The following is an 18,421-nucleotide window of genomic DNA, read 5'->3' as shown; positions in this document are numbered from 1 at the left end:
TTTTTTTTTTTTTTAAATGCCAGGGCATTAGATCTAAAGCAAAGAAAGTAACCAGTGCTAAATACATAGGGCAGGGTGAACCCTTTAATCTCAGCACTGGAGAAACACAGGCAGGTGGATTCCAAATCAGTATGGTCTATATATAGAGCAAGTTCCAGGAGACACGGGTGCGTGTGTGTGTGTGTAAGAAGAAGAGTTTAAATAAATACATCACTATTTACTTCCACAGTGATCTTTTGTTTGTCTATTTATTTTAGAGGTTCCAATAAGTTAGTACATTTAACCCTGAACAATACCAGCAATGAGTTTTGACAAAAAGATGCTTTAAGACCCAATCTACTAGAGAACGCTCACAGGTATTCATATCCAGAAGTTAACTGGATTCAGTCATGATATCACACAAACCCGGGAATTTTTAAAAGCCACTTTAAATATAATAATCTAAAGCAAGATTTCCTTTCTTCTATGCCCTACGCTGACAGCGTTTTATCTAGTTTCATAGATAACATTTCCTTTTTAAAGGCGTGATTTATGCTGGAAGACTACCTTCCTGTCAGAGATTTTGGCATTATGAACGAGGGCCTCTACCAAAGCTAAAAAGATGACTAAGGCATGAATAGTCTCCATGGAATCTGTTCAACACCTGTTTTTATAAACTATAATTTGCACCACTCCTGATATCTGAAGGCATGCATTAGCTCAGTACAGGAAAATCACTACCATTCACCATAAAGATCCTTTTCATGACATTAGTTCACTTCAAAACCGGGGAAAGGGCTCTTGTATTTCCTCTGCCTACAGATTGTTGTGCCAGGAAATGGTGAAGAGACATAGCACAGCACGCAAACAAAAACTCTCTGGTAATCCTGCAGCCACCCTATCACAACCATTACTGGTGGTGACAGTGACTATCAGACACACAGACGGTATATACCACACACCTTTATTCTCTTCCAACTCAGCTGGCTCATTTGATAACTGTGGTTATCAGCTTATCTTCACAACTACTCCTCTAAAATGTTGTCCTCTCCACTACTCTGCACCATATTGGCCTAAATCTCTTCATCTTTGTTTCTACACACACTGAAATACTTGTAAATGTTCCCTCCACAAGACTGCCTGAATGAATGAGACAGACAGCTTAAGGGAAAGGTCTAAGCATGGTCATCATCAATTTTTTTGAACTTAAACAAATACAGGAACAGAAAACCCTGATGTATATTATAAATATCACCCATTTAAAAAAAAAAAGGAATGGAAGGTCAAGAATAAGGACACATAACTAATTACACTGCTGGGAAGGCTGAGGGCAGTTTCACAGACAGCCGGAACCACCTCATTCAATTAATTAACATATAAACGAAAACCCCACAGGAGCACTCAGTTGTATTGCAAGTGTCCAGCCTTCATTTGAAAACACAGCCGGAAGGAGCAGAAAACTCCAGGGCAGCTTTGTCTTCCATGAAGACTGGCTTCAATGATATCTTTAATGGACAGGATAAAAGGAACATATTGGGCTTTTGAAATAGAAATAATACAGACTCAGAAAGAACCACACGTTCTACTATTTTCTGCCTTCTAACTATATCAGGGATCAACTATGGCACAAGTATACTGAGTATATACAGCTTAACCTGATTTCTCGAAGAGAACATTAGAGAGAGCACAAGGTCATCTTAAACAACAGACAATTTTTGTAGTATGTAAGAATTATCATTACAAATATTGCTCTTCATGAGTAAGATGCATAAGATGCATTCAAATGCATATAGACTCTAGAATGAGTCAACAGCACGACCTCACTCTCCTCTACTGTCTTCTTTCCCTAACATATGTGAAACAGGTTAACTAAGACCATTCACACAGCAGCAGTAACTAAATGGTAAAAGGATAAGCTATCAATCACCACACTTCAGATCAGAAAAGAAATAAGGTTAACTGCAAAGCAGATATATAAATCATGACCCTGGACTTTTAAGGCTGAGTATTTTTGTCCCAGAAATTCTAAATATCAAATACAATGCAAATAATGGACTCTAAATACTAAAACGAACAATCTGCAGGAATTCCAATTCATCTATTCTAATTTAAAAAAAAAAAAAAGCCAAAGACTACCCACTAAATATGGAACAAAACCAAAACAAAGTATTTCTTCACACTGTAAACCTAACAGATTCAAGTCTATAATCCAACTTTGAGTAAAGGAGTGTCTCACACTAGCATAATTAGGGGCTAAGTAGATGGCTGAACAATTAAAAGCATGTACTGCTCTTTCGAAGACTCAAATTCGATTCACAGCACCAAATCAGATGGCCTCCATTACAGAGGGATCCAACAACCAGCTTCTACAACTCATGTACACAACCCACAAAGACGCACCCATACATGTAATTAAAAAACAAAATCACATTTTGCAAAAGTGATAAAAAGCCAGTATCACCTATCTAACCATAAGCCACACACATGCCTAGTAAGTTTTACTAACAGAGTTTGACTGTTAGCTCCAACAGATGCTGTAATTAATTCTACTCTCCTGCCTTGCTTTTTCGTTTGCGACAATGAAATCTTTTGCTTTGATTTTTTTTTTTAAAGTTTACTTTTATGTGTGTGAATGTTTCCCCTGCATGTGAGTAAGCTGCCACGTGCATAAGCCAGATCCCTGAACCTGGAGCGACAGGTGGTTCTGAGCCATACCATATGGGTGCTGAGAATCAGGCCCTGGTCCTCTACAAGAGACCAAGAGCTCTGTACTGCTAAACCAGCTCTAGCACCCTGCAACAGTGGAGCACTATTTAATGCAATAGAAAAAGATTTGCACTAATTAAATCTTAACTCTACAGTTATTTTCTATTTCTACTGTCCTATAAATTCAGATTAAATAACTACTTAGCACTCGAGTGCACCAACCACGTAATACATAAAAAGAAAAGGCCACCATCACTGTCATCCAAGAGAATGAGACACTGGGAGGGGTGGATGGTCAGTCACACAATAGTGAATATTGGCTTATATAACCGTTGACTCAAAAATGCACTCTCCAAATGCAGGTGAAAGCTGATGTCAGGGACATGGATACCACCCATGCTAAAAAGCACAAATACTTTCACACATTCCAATGTATCTAGTTTTTCCAGCCTTCAGTTCTAGTGATGGTTCCCTTTACAAATGGGGAAAGAGGCTCCTTATGGTATATAGTAAAAGGTTCGTCATAGAAAAGTACAAGCCTAGTACAAAGTTTGACGACGCCTCTGATGTGTGTTTAAATCTGCTAACATACAGAACAGCAATGTGAGACACTATTGAGAGGTTCAAGACAATGACTAGGAGAAGTTATTATACAGACCCAACATAGACCATGTGCTATTAGACACCAAGGAAAGGAAGGCAAATCCAGAATTTGAGCTATGCATCTCAACTTGCAAGCACAAATCATGGCTAACTTCCTTCACCTAATTTTTCTCTGTACTTCATTAAACATAGACATCTAAATTGTTTCCAAAGGGTCATTATAGTCAAGATGAATCAACCAAGAAAAGAAGCTCAAACCAAGGAAACTTTTTTCCTTTTAAAATATAGTCATAGGGGCTAGAGAGGTGCCTCAGCAGTTAAGAGAACTGATTGTTCTTCCAAAGGTCCTGAGTTCAATTCTGAGCACCTGCACAGCAAAATTATAGTCATATCTTTATGACTATCTTTCAAATGCAAATTGAAAAGTAAATTTTAAAGGGGGTGGACAATAAGACATAAAATAGGGTGGCTGCTAGCAAAGATCTTTAAAGACCCAGTTGGAACTGTTATGTAATTTCACTGCCACAAATCTTGAAATAGCATTAGCCTACCACCTTACTGAACTATCTTAAACTATGTAGAAAAATCATATAAAAACAGCTTGGTTAAAATCAGACATATTAAGGTTGTAGACAGTAAATTCCTATTTTCATGACAAGAACAATTATTTGCTAATAATACCACAGGAAGTCTCTATCATTTTGGGAAAAAAAAATCTTCAGAAATGATAAAAACTCATTTAATACAGATTTCAAAACGGCTGCTGATTAAGAATAAATTTGATGGGCTCATGAAATAATTCAGCTGTTAAGAGGATTGGCTGCAGCAGGGCAATGGTGACACACGCCTTTAATCCCAGCACTTGGGAGGCAGAGGCAAGTGAATTTCTGAGTTCAGGGCCAGCCTGGTCTACAAAGTGAGTTCCAGGACAGCCAGGACTATACAGAGAAACCCTGACTCAAAAAAAAAAAAAAAAAGGGGGGGGGGGGGGGGGTTGGCTGCTATTCCAGGGGTCCTTGAGTTCAATTCTCAGTACCACTTAGTGGCTCACAACCATCTATAATAATATCTGATTCCCTCTTCTGGCCAGCATGGTGTCACAGGCAGGAACAAATTTCACCAAGGCCATTAATGACTTTTATCCATCTTTGTTTTTGAGGATGGTTACTGGGAAAGCTTTGGTTCTGACTCCTGTAGTAGATTCACACTTGCTCCCACGTGGCAAACATTAGCAACTGAATTGACAGTCCCTGCCCCATGATTTATTCATTCACTAATGCTTGGGTACTAACCTTTTCCTCGAAGGCCCTTCTTCAAAATCTGAAGAACTAACATCGTTGCTAGTAGAGGACACTTGGGAGGCATCATCCTTCTCGTTCTCTGACTGCTCTGAGGCTGGTCCTAATGCCTTAGCCTGGGCATTACCAAGAAGCCCTACAGGTGAGAAAAGGGACAAACACTTAAACACATTACATCAGAGCAGCACTTTTCCTTCTACCCTGTGCCCAAGCTGACAAGGACAGAAAACTTACATGCACATACAATCCTTTAAAGGGGGTAACGAAAATTTAGCCTCATTCCATAAGAGAAATCAAAAGCTTAAGAAGGAAACAATTAACAAGGAAATTCAAGACACACACACACACACACACACACACACACACACGCACGCACGCACGCGCGCGCGCTCTTTGAGGAGTGTAGGGGGTGGGGGTGGGGGTGGGGGGGAAATGACTGAGTGGAGATGGATTGGGGTTTTGATACAGAGAAAGGATCTCAATAGGCAGTGCAGTCTGGCCTGAATGAGTGATCCTATTTATTGTTTCAGCATCTAAAATGCTACCGATTAGATAGAGACCTGACTAAAGTACATTTTATTTTGAACATCTCTTGTGCCTCAAGGCTAGAAAAGATGTGACAATTATCATAAAAACCCAATGAGTTATTTCTAAATAGCTACTAACTGGTAAATATTTACTTTATAACAAAAATCGACCAATACCAGCTACCCACAGAAACATCATAAACACATCTTACAGGCAAACTGGAAACCCAAATAGAGCCCTTAACAAGGTAGCTTGTACCCAGTATTGTCTCAGACCTAGTCAAAGAACAATTGCTCTCTAGATCAGAAGTTCTAATCCATACACAGTACCATGGATGCACTCCTGTGGACACAAACATGGAAAGGTCCACCACAGGATGCCAGAAGCAGCAATCACCAAATATAACAGCAGAAAGGATTAAATGGTGTTAGTGGTTCCTAATTTCACCTATTTGTTCTTTGCAAATCTAAAAAAATTAATTATATACATATATATATATATATATATATCCAAAATATCATTTATTAGCAGTATATTAGCACACCAATACTGGAATTATACAAATATGATTTCCAACGCCATTAGACATGTGACTGGGGCCAGAATGTAGTTCAGCAGTGAAGTCCGGTTCAATATCTTAGCAAGAAAGGGGAACGACTAGGAAATAAAAATTATGATATCCCACCTCCAATTGTAGTATACCTAACTGTATTTTTTTATCATGATTAAATAGTACATGTTTATATATACAGGAAAATTCATCAGAAAAAAAGGTGAAAAGTTTTCAAAATGTCTACTATATTGACTTTAGGATATGCAAACAAAGAACAACACATATATGGTCATAAAGACTTTACACATCAAGTAAGGAACAAGTGATAGGAAAAGAATAAAATCACCAACACATAAATAAAAATATGAAACTACGATGAAACTCTAATTGGATAGTGGAAAGAAACTAAGGAACAATGGGATACAAACTGGGTGGGGATGGGTAAGTGATCAGAAGAGAGACTACTGTCCCTGACACTGAGGAAGGTCCTTTAGAACGGTAAGCTAACAGATTGGAAGCTTTATTCCTGCTTTACCAGGAACTCCACACAAAAAGAACTTGTCCAATTTGAACATGTCCCAGATGCACATGTGCCCAATTCTGCACAACTACTGTTCCCAGGTGAGGTCATGCTAGTTGGAATCCATGACTAATGTCAGTTAATGGAAGACCTATTGTTCATGAGCTACTACTAAGCTGAAGTAAACTTGAACAAGAAGAACCCAGGCAACTGACTCTAATTATAGGCAACAATTCAGAGTGGTCTTCATAACCATAGTACATGTTTATATATATGTACCTTTTCTCAATAGTTCTGCCGAGAGGCTTCCAAGAATCAGGTAAAAGGGTAAATATAAACCGAACAAAAAAAAAAAAAAAAAAAAAAAAAACCAAAAAAAAAAAAAAAAAAAAAAAAAAGGTCAAATTTAGGCTCCATCGTTAAAATACATACACACGCACACACATATACTTCAGCCAAGGGCAGAATTATTAGCCTTTTGACGATTATAATAAATCATAATTCCTTTGTACATTTTAGAGNAAAAAAAAAAAAAACACAAAAACCCAAACCAACAAGCAGAGTAGGAAAGAACTGAGGGAAGTACACATCTAAAGTACAAAATGCCTTAAAATGACCTCTACCCAAAAGCAAACTATTAGGAGAATGCATGGGGAAATGGTATGCGATCTCTCTTAGAATTTTAGCAGAAATTAAGCACTCAGTGTGAAGTAAGGAGGAATAAAGCTGTTCTGATCCTAAGGGAAGCCGTGCGTCATTAATGCAATAGAAATGGGGGCTCCACTATCCACAGGCCTCATCAAACTCTCATACCTTCAGGGCACTCCCAGCTTTTCACGTTCCAAGTCATACAATGAGGGAAACCTGAACTAGAGAGAGCAACATAGAGCTAGTGTTTGAATAAGACCCTTAAAGAGGGAGCAGAGCTGACTGTATTCTGTGCGTGATCAATATTTTCAATTTCAATACTTCCATTCTGTATAAAAATCATTCAGAAAATTATACTCATTTTTAAGTTTCCTCATCAATATGCTTAAATAAAGCATTCATCCCCAATTTATTTCCTTATTCTTTTTTCCCCATCTCCTCCTTACTTTTTTTTACATCTCCAACTATCAAATTTTCTAATATTTAGACTAAATAAAGCCTGCCTGAACTAGGAGACCTGCATCTGCAGAATGGAGTATGATGCCACAGGGCAGAATAGCGATCATGACAACACAAGATATGTATATTGTGCCTTTTCTTTCTCCTGTGTAACACTGCACAGCCACCAATGATGTAAATTATTATTTTTAGTAGAGTAGAAATATTCCCTTCCCATACACAGACCCCACAGTTTACATTTTCCAGACCCCTCACAATCCCTACCCTCACTCCCCACCTCTGCAAATGCTAACACAAATGTTTGTTGGAGACTGGAGGTTAACAGAGAGGAAACTGAAGGGCCCAAAGATCCAGCTTCTGTACGTTTCTTCTCCTCCATTAATATTCAGTAGGTTAAACTTAAATTAAACCAGTCTATTGTCTTTCACAAAAGCAATAAATATGAGCTGAATCAAACAGTCAGAATCACTGGCATAGAGACAGCTCAGAAATTGGGTCTGCCACCACCAACAACCGGATATAGCCTGGATACTACTAGTCCACCACCATATTACCCAGAAAACCCCTTCAAGAAATTAAACACAGCAGCATGCTGCTACCAAGGGCCTCTGCAAGCTCAGTGGCTTTTCAGCTCATCTCCTAAATTAGCAACAATTGAAAAACCCTCCAGCACCACAGTCTAGAACAGTAGCAGAGAGGAGTAGATTAAATGCATGATGGAAATTCTGTGTACATGATCCCTGTTTCCCTTACATGAAAATGAATGCCTTCTTCAACTAAAGGATCTTTAAGCAATAAATGGTAAATCTAGATTATACAACACAAATGTATAAACACAATTGTTTTCTAACATCTAAAAAAAAAATAGTACAGAGCACTTACTGTGTTTTAGACACAAAGAAGACATGGCAGAATACAAAACTAGAGGAAAACTCTATTAAAGACAGTGTCAAAAGAAGGGTTAAAAAGAAATGAAAACAAGGAGGGCTTTGAAGCTGTTCCAATGTCTCTCAAACATCTGGAGCACACAAAACTTATTAGCATATTAGGGAGAGTCAATGTTTTTAGCTTTGCTGTAGGAAGTATGCACAAAAGGTGATTCTCTATTATAGAGCCAATGCTGTCTGCCACCGTGACACAAGGTATCACATTACATATTAAACAGTCAAGCACCCAAAGAGCTTTCGCTTTCAATAGCAATTTATCATTCTGTATGTGCCCGCACATATGTGTTCACTTGTAGTTGGGAGGAAAATTTTAATAGCAGCCTTCTTGGTTAATGCAAGGAACCTCTCTTAGGTAATCAGAATGCTTGGTTTGCCGCCATTACTAGTAAAAAAACACAGTCTTGGTTCTCTCAGACTTAGAAAGAAACACTGGGTTGTCTGCTTTACAAACAGAGCAGGCATTCTGATGCCGAACCAGCTTCACACATGAATGTGGACAGATATTAACCCTCAACTGTACATATGCAGGTCAGCATTGAACATCCAACACAACCGGAAGGGCAGGGGTGAGCAGGACAGAGCCTGGGAAGCCCATACCAGATCCACTCTGATGTGGCTGATAACAAATGATAGTCATAAGGCAGGATGTAAGTGACACTTGTGGTCAATGAGGCGCAAATGAAAATGGCTTCCTACCCTGGATTACAGAAAATAATTATCCTTCTCTCTCATGAGAGCAACCCCTCAGCCAACTGAGACTCCCCTTTGTCTCCTCTCAAATCAGCATAAGAGATTTCCCATTTTAGTCAAGAAAATGTAATCAAAATACCAGCCTCTGTGGAACCTCAAAATAGATCAAACTATGGAAAGGTAAGACTGAGTTTTGTTCATCATTTCTGTCACATCTCGAACACATAGATATAAATTCTGATTTATATACCAAAAGTCTACATGAGACCTTTCTTTACCCACCACCAATCTCAGCTTCCACAGACATTATTATTCAGAAATTTAAATTCTCTTTTCCAAGGCCATTATTTTGATAAAAGAAGCAATAGCCCAACATGGTGTCAGGAAAAATCTGGGCTACTGGAAAAGCTATTTATTTCTATGCAAGCAAGGTATCACGTGCTGCCAACAAAACATTTCCTCACCTTGAACCATATTCCTCACCAAAAGCCCTGTGGCCATCTCAATATAGTGCAGCAGCTTTACAAAATGGGTCCCAGTCTGTATGACTTGAGCTCTGGATGAAAGAGAACCACATCACCCAAAGACAAAAGATACCCCTTCTTCAAGCATCTTAACCAATGATCCCAAGGAGAAAGAGGGCTCTAATAACAAATACCAAACAAAGCAAATAAATGAACTTTATATACACATTTTCTTTTAAATCTCGGGTCTCCAAAACAACAACAAACTGAAACAGCCCAGGGGCTATCAGTGCACTTATTTTAGCATACACCCTCATTTCTTTGGGTCAAAGATCAAGCACAGATTATATTAATTAACCTGACACTATAGTAATTAATTCTCCCTTTCACTCACTCATGCTAATCATGACTTTCCCAGCAATTAGAATAAGTAGGGTTCAAGACTGCCCTCAAGCACCTTCAGAGCTCTACAATGGCAAACTCTACCTCCAGATGGAGTCCACTCCACTATCTCAGGCTCTGACTTCTAGATATACCTACCATCCCAGTATCTGTCTCCAATTCACACTGACACACAGGTTAAGCACATGCCTACCATGCAACCTACTTACAAACAACCAACAGCTTGGATCCCCACCTACAAAAATGATTTCCCAGCATTTAAGGCCCAGTACTGACCATCTCAGGTCAAAAGCTACCGTCTATATTAAGGAAAGAGCACATGACAGGCACTACTGGGATTGTTGGGCTACTGTGGAAAATGAACTACAGAACAATGGAACTCAGAGCTATGAGGACAGGCACAAGAGCTTTAAAAAAAAAAAAAAAATCAGTGAGACTGTTTACAAGACTTATTTTGGTGCTCCATACAGATAAAGATTTCTACAAGAAATTGGAATGTGTGCAACTGTTTAGAACTTTAAAGCTTCATTTCAGTGAATTTACCCAACTGCACGCACCAAAATGAAACCAGTTCTCAAGTATCTGGCTTGCAGGCCTTCATTGAACTCCATAAACTTAAACAGTTTGTGAACTAATCCTTGCTTATAATTACCAAAGCCACATATGATCCACACCAATTTATGGATGTGTTTATCAGCTATATCTTTAACAACAGCTCATGGATACACTAAACATATTAAGGTCCAAGTTATGTTTTCTTTTGTTTTGTTGGCCGGGTTGTGAATTTCTTCCAAGCACCTAATTATCTCAATTGCATACCAACAAATCAACTGCCCACCCACTTTTCAAATGACAATATTGAGAGTCCAAACAGAAGCATATCCACGAATAGCAAACAAGTTACCAAGGCCTACTGCTACCCAGATGAACAGTCTTTCCAATACTGAAATAAAATGAAAAGCTGTACAAGACAAGACTATAGGAATGTGGCTATAATGTGCCCCACAACCAGACCAGTGGTACACCTGACTTTATGCACACTAATGAAAATATGGAATGATGTACAAAAATTAAAAACAAAGCAATACCGAGTATAAAGCATTCTGGTATAGCCAGAATCACATGAGGATGGGGCTTCTACTCACATGCCTCAGTTTCCTCCATCTTTTAAGGGAAGAATAACATGAAAAGAATGAAATGAGGGAAATGAAACCGAACATTCTATTTATAAAAGCAACTAGATGTAGGGTAAGAATGAAGTCACTTAACTTTCATGAAGCATCTATTTCTAAACGATGGCAAATAAACAAATACATTGGCATATTAATATTAACACAGAAATCTGCTATTGCTGAATGGCTGGTCAATCCTCAGAGAAACGTCTAAATTCATACAAGCCTGATTTAAACTGCAGATTTGGTCAAAATGGTCAACAGAGCTTAATGTGCTAAGAACGACATTAATTCTCTCTTGTAAATTTCCATGGTATCTTAGGAGCCACCATTACCCTTAGGGAAGATATAAAAATCTAAAATACTGTTAAATCAAAACACTTTAAATACTACGTGTGTGTGTGTGTGTGTGTGTGTGTGTGTCCCTTGCCATCCATAATGGATATATAATCGGGACCCCTAGCAGGAAAACCCACAAAGGCCTATTTCTCCAACAAAAGCCAAATCAGACTGAAATGAATCACAAGCTATTTGTTTTTTCTTTTATTTATAGGAACAGACCTTCTATCCCAGGTTCCTCAAGATAAGCCACCAAAAACTGCACCTGACAGACCCGTGGAGCAGCCATCCTCAGAGCCGGATCATTGCAGAGACAGAGGAAGAAGGACAGAGGAAGGGAGGGAGGAAGGGAGAGCGCAGTGAGGCAGGCTCCGGAGCACTTGTCAACAATCCTCCCCTGTACGTAATAAGCAAGCGGCAGTGCAGATTCCGCGCGGCAATAGGACAGCCGAACACCAGCGGGGGCCAAGGGGGAGGGGAGACAGTCGGGAGAGAAGATTATTTATGTGCCTGGAAGAGAATTGAACACTGAAAAGGAGGGGGCATCTGGCTGACTTTCCCCCTCCCCGCTTTTTACCATTTTGATGAATTAAAATGAGAAAAGGCAAAAGAAACTAGCTTTTCCATCTTGCTATTTCCATGACCTGCAATGCAGACAAATCAAAATTACAGAATTTCTGGCACGAGGGGGGGAGGGGACATGTTGGCGAGGGGCATTCACAATTTAATTGAACGGACTTTTGTGTCCAAGGAATGGCCTGCTGTACAGTGCACTAACCGCCCCTCGCTTCTGCACACACCCATTTCCAACAACAGTAGGAAACAGGGCAATGTTTCAATGGTATCCCTTTTTAATATCATAATCTGTGTCATTCAGCACTTGGCTTTTATTTATTTTTGTTTGTTTTTTTGGCTGGGAACCCTGGGCAGCTCTCCAGACAGACTGCAGAAATCTCTCTTCACATGCTCCTCCTCCACCTCCTCCCTCCCCCTTCCTTCAATTCCAGCCACCACGGGAGCTTCATTACTTATGAAGTGACCGAATAGGCAGGCATGGGCCACTGCCAGCACAGGACACCCCTCCCCCAGCCCTGCCTAGGCCCCTCCCCAGGCACATAAATTGATCTAATCTAATCAAGCTGAAGCTGTTTTCCTCATTGTTTCTTGAGGATCTTTCACAAAACAGGCTCTGTAGCCTGGCAGCTGCTGAGAGGGGTGAAAAAGGCAGGCATCCAACTGGCCTCCAGTAGCTGGAGGGTGTGTGTGTGTGTGTGTGTGTGTGTGTGTGTGTGTGTGTGTGTCTTTTTTGATTTTCAACGTCATTTATTTCCTTTGAAGCTTTTGAGCTTCATCTGACGATGCTGATGTGCAGAATACACGCTTTACACTACCCACATGCTTCTCTTTATGTCCTTCCAAGAAAGGTAAAGATGGTGGCTAAAAGCAGGAACAGGGCACTGAATCAAAGTTCACACTCAAGGCCTGGAACACCGCAGCCTAAGAAGTTGACTCTGTTTTTATCTTTCTGGGCTCTTACGATACAGTCATAATTTAATTGCAAATGGTAAAGGCAGATACTGGCTTCCCTGCGGTGTGATGCCTGACAGTTACTATGGTCATTTCTTAGATCACCTAAGAAATGTCCTGCATTTCAGCACTTCCTGAACAGGGAAGTGACAATCTCCTCTGAAGCCTGTAATACCCACATATGGAATGGTGTGGCTCTATTGTATAAATGATAAAGCTGTGGCTTAGAACAGTCTGGTTTCCAACCACACTCCAAGTTACCATGTCTCTTTAGACAGGGGGCCATTCAAGAATCTCCCCACCCCTCTTTCTCCCTCTTTGCAGGACTTCTCTAGGCTCTTCAATACTGAAAGCACCCACTGTGGAAAACTGGAAAGAAGATGGGCAAGGTACTTTGGTGATGACCAGTTCTGGGGAAAGTGCAATAGAGGAAACCTATCACACATACAGTTGGAGAGAAATGAAGTTTCAGAATCTCGTTTCCCTTAATACTCCCCAAGATCTAAGATGGCCTTAGATCACCATCGTGTCCAGAATGGAACTGAACTGACAATTCTCCTGTCACACATCCTGAGTAGTGGAAGACTAGATACAAGACCATTCCTGGCTATAAAGTTTTACAAATATGAGTCTTCCATGAGCTTTGGCATCTGTACGAATCTCCCAACAGTGTCAAAGGATGCCTACACCCTAATGGTTCTTTTGACCAATTTCTTGTAATGATCCTGTCACCTGGGTGTGATTTATTAACACACAATCCAAAAAGGTGGAAAAAAGGATACACTGTGCTAATATTTGACTTTTATTAATATATAATAAGATATTAATATATAATAACCAAATATACTAAAACCATTATTATTAAAATCAAGTACACCGACAATTGCATGTAATTATTTGTTTAGATTTTTATTTTACTAAACTTTAGTGCACTGGCTCTCTACCAAGCAGCATTATGTATACACATAGTCTGAAAGCCTACCAAATGGCCGTGATAATTCTTAAAATGCCAAAGAGGGGAGGGAGGCCTGCACATACTGGGTAATAAATGCAGTTGTGCTGATAACCAATGTGGCATCAGGGCCATCCCATACAATTACATAATAATGCCAATAATTGTAGTAACTCAAAAGAGTGATCCATGTTGAGTGACAAATTTTATACAGCTAACTTGTTTGTTCGTGCTAATAAAATACCACTAGAATCAACTAAACTAAAAAGCATTCATAGTGGGGGAAATGAGTCAGAAGAGATAATACTCAATTTCTAACCTTAACCATAACCCTCTGTTTCCCTTTCCCATTGGATCAAATGGTGGTCATTAATGAGGTAGTACCCTGAAGTGGGCATCACAAAACAGAACAGAAGGCCAGATTAAAAAATGCCAGGGCTCTTTGCAAAATGGGATAATTTGAAAAGTAAAGATGCCTCTATGCAGTTGTAGCATATTAGAGAGAGAATCTAGTCTGGTGAGGTATTTCTCTAAGGACAGCACAAGCAGAACAAGATGGCATGTTCTGGTCCCAGTGTCCTTGCTGGCTGAGTAGGCTTAGAGCAAGTCACAGGAACACGGCCTACTAGGCAGAACAAGATAGAAAGGGTCTGTGATCTTATGTTGTATTATTAATTAGCTTCCAAAAATCAAGTGCCCCAAGGCTTTTTAAACATTGCCTGCTCTGAACAACATCAAAAAGACCAAGAGACCAAAACTATAATTGAAAGAACAAAACAGGTAGGTAAGGGTGACACAGCATTGGTACCAGCATTCAGGAGGAAGAGGCAGGTAAACACGTGTTGGGGGTTAAATAAAGCAAAGCCTACAGAGCTGAGTTTCCAGGAAAGCTAAAGCCATACAGCCATGAGGAGTGGGGGGGCCGCCAGGCACACATTAGAGGAAAGCCTTCTGCTGTGGTGTCGGCCTCTCTGTAGAGAACATGACCTCCCAAGGGATGATCCTCATCCTTCTCCAGGATAGATAGGAAATACTAGATCAAGTATATGGTGTAGAACCCCACACTTAGGGTGGATATGAAATGCAAGGATACTATAAAATCACCAAAGCCATGCACAAACAGCAGTCTTTATGTTGACTGCTCCACTGTCAGCCCATAGGCAGAAAAGCACGAATGAGAGAAGGCTGTTCCTTCAAGAAACAGCAGCACTGACAGCATCCTGATCAAGATTCAGCAGGGAAGCATCCCAATGAATACATTTTGATTGAGGAAGGGTAAGGCTGGGAGATCAATTTTAAAATATCTGAAAAGCACTCAACTGATTTTAAGAGGTAAGCAACAACGACAACAAAAAACCACATCAAGTTAAAGATGTGATGGTCAATGTTTTGAAAGTATGTACTCATACAACACAGGCACTCACACAACACTGAGAAATACATTTGGAGGGCTGCTGGCAAGAAGAGAAATGCATGAACTTTGAACTTAAGGAGCAATGAACGTATGAAACTTACACTGAAGTATTGTTTAAGAAGGAGCATCATCTCGTTCTTTTAACTCGATTCGCTCATGCACAGCTAGTATTGTTCTAAACTAGTAAACCAGCTAGCACAATGGCTCAGGGGATGAAAGTACTTGCAATGGAAGACTAACAGCCTGACCCCATAGTGGAAAGGGAATAGACAGAGAAAGCTGATCTCTGATCTGTATATCTGACTGCATACTTGCACATATTCAAATCAAGAGTATATACTTAATAATGTAAAAATGGGCTTCTAGAGTAAAAATGGATGCCAACAATCAGTGAGACTTCAGCAATGTTATGTTTAGAAGTTTATATATCAGAAAGCAACAATTTATTTACAAGAGTTTCAACACAGTTTATAACTATTCCTGGTATTTATTGCACACTGCCTGTTATCTCCTCTTTGGGTCCCCATTGTAAATTTTGAGACCTTCCTTTACTCCCAGGCCACATCAAGATGGCTTCTAAACCCATTCATAATGAAAATCACTCTTTAGGTTATTAACTCGGTAACACCTGGACCTGCAGCACTCACACTCGGTTTTCTGCATTGCACAGGACTAGGGAGATGAACACACCATACAGCCTTGGTTCTTTGACAGAGACTTCACAAGGACCTTCCATGCATTCATCCAAAGGGAAAAAAGACATCTCCTGGTCCAAAAATACAATGTAGACAATATGTCATATAAATATCAGAAAGTCATTCTCTGCCATACCCAATGAATGGGACAAAGCTAACGTGTGTGTGTGTGTGTGTGTGTGTGTGTGTGTGTGNGAGAGAGAGAGAGAGAGAGAGAGAGAGAGAGAGAGAGAGAGAGTGTACCATATGGGTCCTGGGGATCAAACCCAGGTCTGCATGTATGTGTGCCATTTGAACTTAGTGCACTTACTTGGAAATCAGAAACAAATCATCAGTACCCATGTAAGTGCAACCAGAGCTACCATGTGAGTGGTTGCTGGTAACCACACCAGGGTCCTTTTATCTACAAGAAAAAAGTGTTCCTCTCTGGGGGCAGAGGATAAGTACAAGGCCAGTCTGCTCTTCAGTGCTGGATTCAGGACAGCCAAGCCCACCCAAGAAAAACCACAAGTGTTCTAAACCATAGAACAATGTCTCGAGGCCCACGAAATCCAAAGCCCTTATGATGCTCAAAAAACTCAGCTTTTGAGGTACTTTGGATTTCAGATTTCCTAATTATGTTTAGCCATCAAAGTCTCCAAAAATACTGCAAAATCTGTAAACTTACTGCTACAGATTATTTCTGGTAATCTGATTATTTCTGCTACTTAACAGAACGAAAATTAAGATCCAATGTCAATGTTCATTCCAACACATTCAAAATTTTTGATGTGTTCAATATTGCTTGAGATGGCTAGAATCCAGGAATTCTGGCTTAATATGACTTGACAGATTGTAATGTGAATGACTATAAAGTATACCCTCTTTCAGTTTGAAATAACTGTTCAAAATAGGGTCCAAAGGTTTTTTTCTTCCACTGTTTCATATTTACACCATTTGGATATTTTTCCATTCTTTGTTTTTCCCTCCAAATAAGGTTTCTCCTTCCAAATGAGTAAGCAGAAACCTTTCTCATGCAGTAATGGCCAGCACAAAGGCAGTTAAACCACTACCACCAAAGGCAGCTCACAGAGCTCAAGGGCAAGCAACTGTACACAGTGGTAGGAGCACCTGCTAATTCGGACCTCCTCCTACTCCTGTAGAACAGTCCTTCCTTACCCACGCCATGGAGGATAGCCTGCAAGGGGAAAGTCAATGTGGCTGGGTCAAAGCTATAGCTCGTAGTATTAGAATGGATCCTGACATCCAGAACCTTGGAACGTTGCACACCTAGTCTTCATTCTTTCCAAGTGGTCTGCTCCTCCATGCAGTTGCCTCAATCCCAGTCACCTTCTCCAGGGTGTGCTTTCTACTAAGACTTCAAAGGAATCCTCACCAATTCTGAGACTGACACTCCTGAGAGAAAAATTACTACTTCACTTTTAGAAATAGAAAAACAACAGGAGCCAAACAAATAGGGCTTTCTGTTGCAGAAAGATTATGTCTGGAGTGAAGGAGATCCTGTAGGGCTTCTCTTGGTACTGCCATGCCCTGTTTACAGTCAATGGGAAACTACAACAGCCTATCCAGGCAAAATGACAAAAGACACAGACCCATGAGGAAAGAAGGTAAGGGTCACTTTTCCAGGAAAAGAACCAGGACGGGCTGAGGCGCTTGCAGAGGATAATATAGAATGAAGAGAAGAAGAAGGTAGTTATAAACACCATCTATGAACCATGTGAGCAGTTGCAGAAATGAGCTCTTTTTTTTTTCCTTGGTTTTTCGAGACAGGGTTTCTCTGTATAGCCCTGGCTGTCCTGGAACTCACTTTGTAGACCAGGCTGGCCTCGAACTCAGAGATCTGCCTGCCGCTGCCTCTCAAGTGCTGGGATTAAAAGCGTGCACCACCACGCCCAGCAGAAATGAGCATTTTAACTGACGGAAGTGCTTCCACTGTATTTCATTAAGAATACATTTTTTACATATTTGTATTTTCTTTCAATTTCTTTAACATCAATTAAAATCAACCATTATCATATTTGTGTTTGAGATACTAAAAGGATGCTGCTCCCCAAGAACCTACTGTAAATTTAAAATAAACATCTGTGGTTTTACAAGAAATGTTGTGTTAGGCGTTATTATGACCTGGTTATTGTTTGGGAATTGAATTTAGTGAAAAAAATCTATGATATAAGGAGATATAACTGTGTGTCAAGTGGTGTATGACAGGGGGTGGATAGCTATTCTAGGTTGTCAATTTGACTTTATCTGGAATGAACTACAATCGGACAGAAATGGTGGTCACATTCGTGTTCCAGATCTCTAGGCTGGAATAGACACAAGGGTTTTAATCCAGATCATGAGGTAGGATGACACACTTTTGATCAGGATCTTGAGGGGATGACACGCACTGCACTTTTAAGCCAGATCTTGAGGTACACTCCTTCTAATTGGCCTGTACTCCAGTAGTCAGACTGAACCCAGCCAGATTCAGCTGTACCTGTCTTTGATACAAGGCACAGTTTGGGATTACACTGACAGCTCCT

At 40.0% G+C, this 18,421-nt stretch overlaps 1 protein-coding gene across 2 annotated transcripts in view; it reads right to left on the bottom strand.

Annotated features, from left to right (window-relative positions):
- Jarid2 (jumonji and AT-rich interaction domain containing 2) overlaps positions 1-18,421 on the bottom strand; it is a 184,813-nt gene that overhangs the window by 65,976 nt on the left and 100,416 nt on the right. The window contains exons 1-2 of one of the 2 annotated variants that reach the window (XM_029468328.1): positions 11,531-11,713; positions 4,581-4,722 (exon numbers count right to left, since the gene is read on the bottom strand). In XM_029468328.1, the coding sequence (XP_029324188.1) occupies positions 4,581-4,722; positions 11,531-11,597 (209 nt within the window). In that variant the 5' untranslated portion in view covers positions 11,598-11,713. Of the gene's footprint in view, positions 1-4,580; positions 4,723-11,530; positions 11,714-18,421 lie in introns of those variants that run through there. The other variant, XM_021180733.2, reaches the window with a different exon arrangement.

This window comes from Mus caroli, chromosome 13, assembly GCF_900094665.2.
Source record: "Mus caroli chromosome 13, CAROLI_EIJ_v1.1, whole genome shotgun sequence".
Classification (NCBI taxonomy): Eukaryota; Metazoa; Chordata; class Mammalia; order Rodentia; family Muridae; genus Mus; species Mus caroli.
This window is presented reverse-complemented; position numbering and strand designations above follow the sequence as displayed.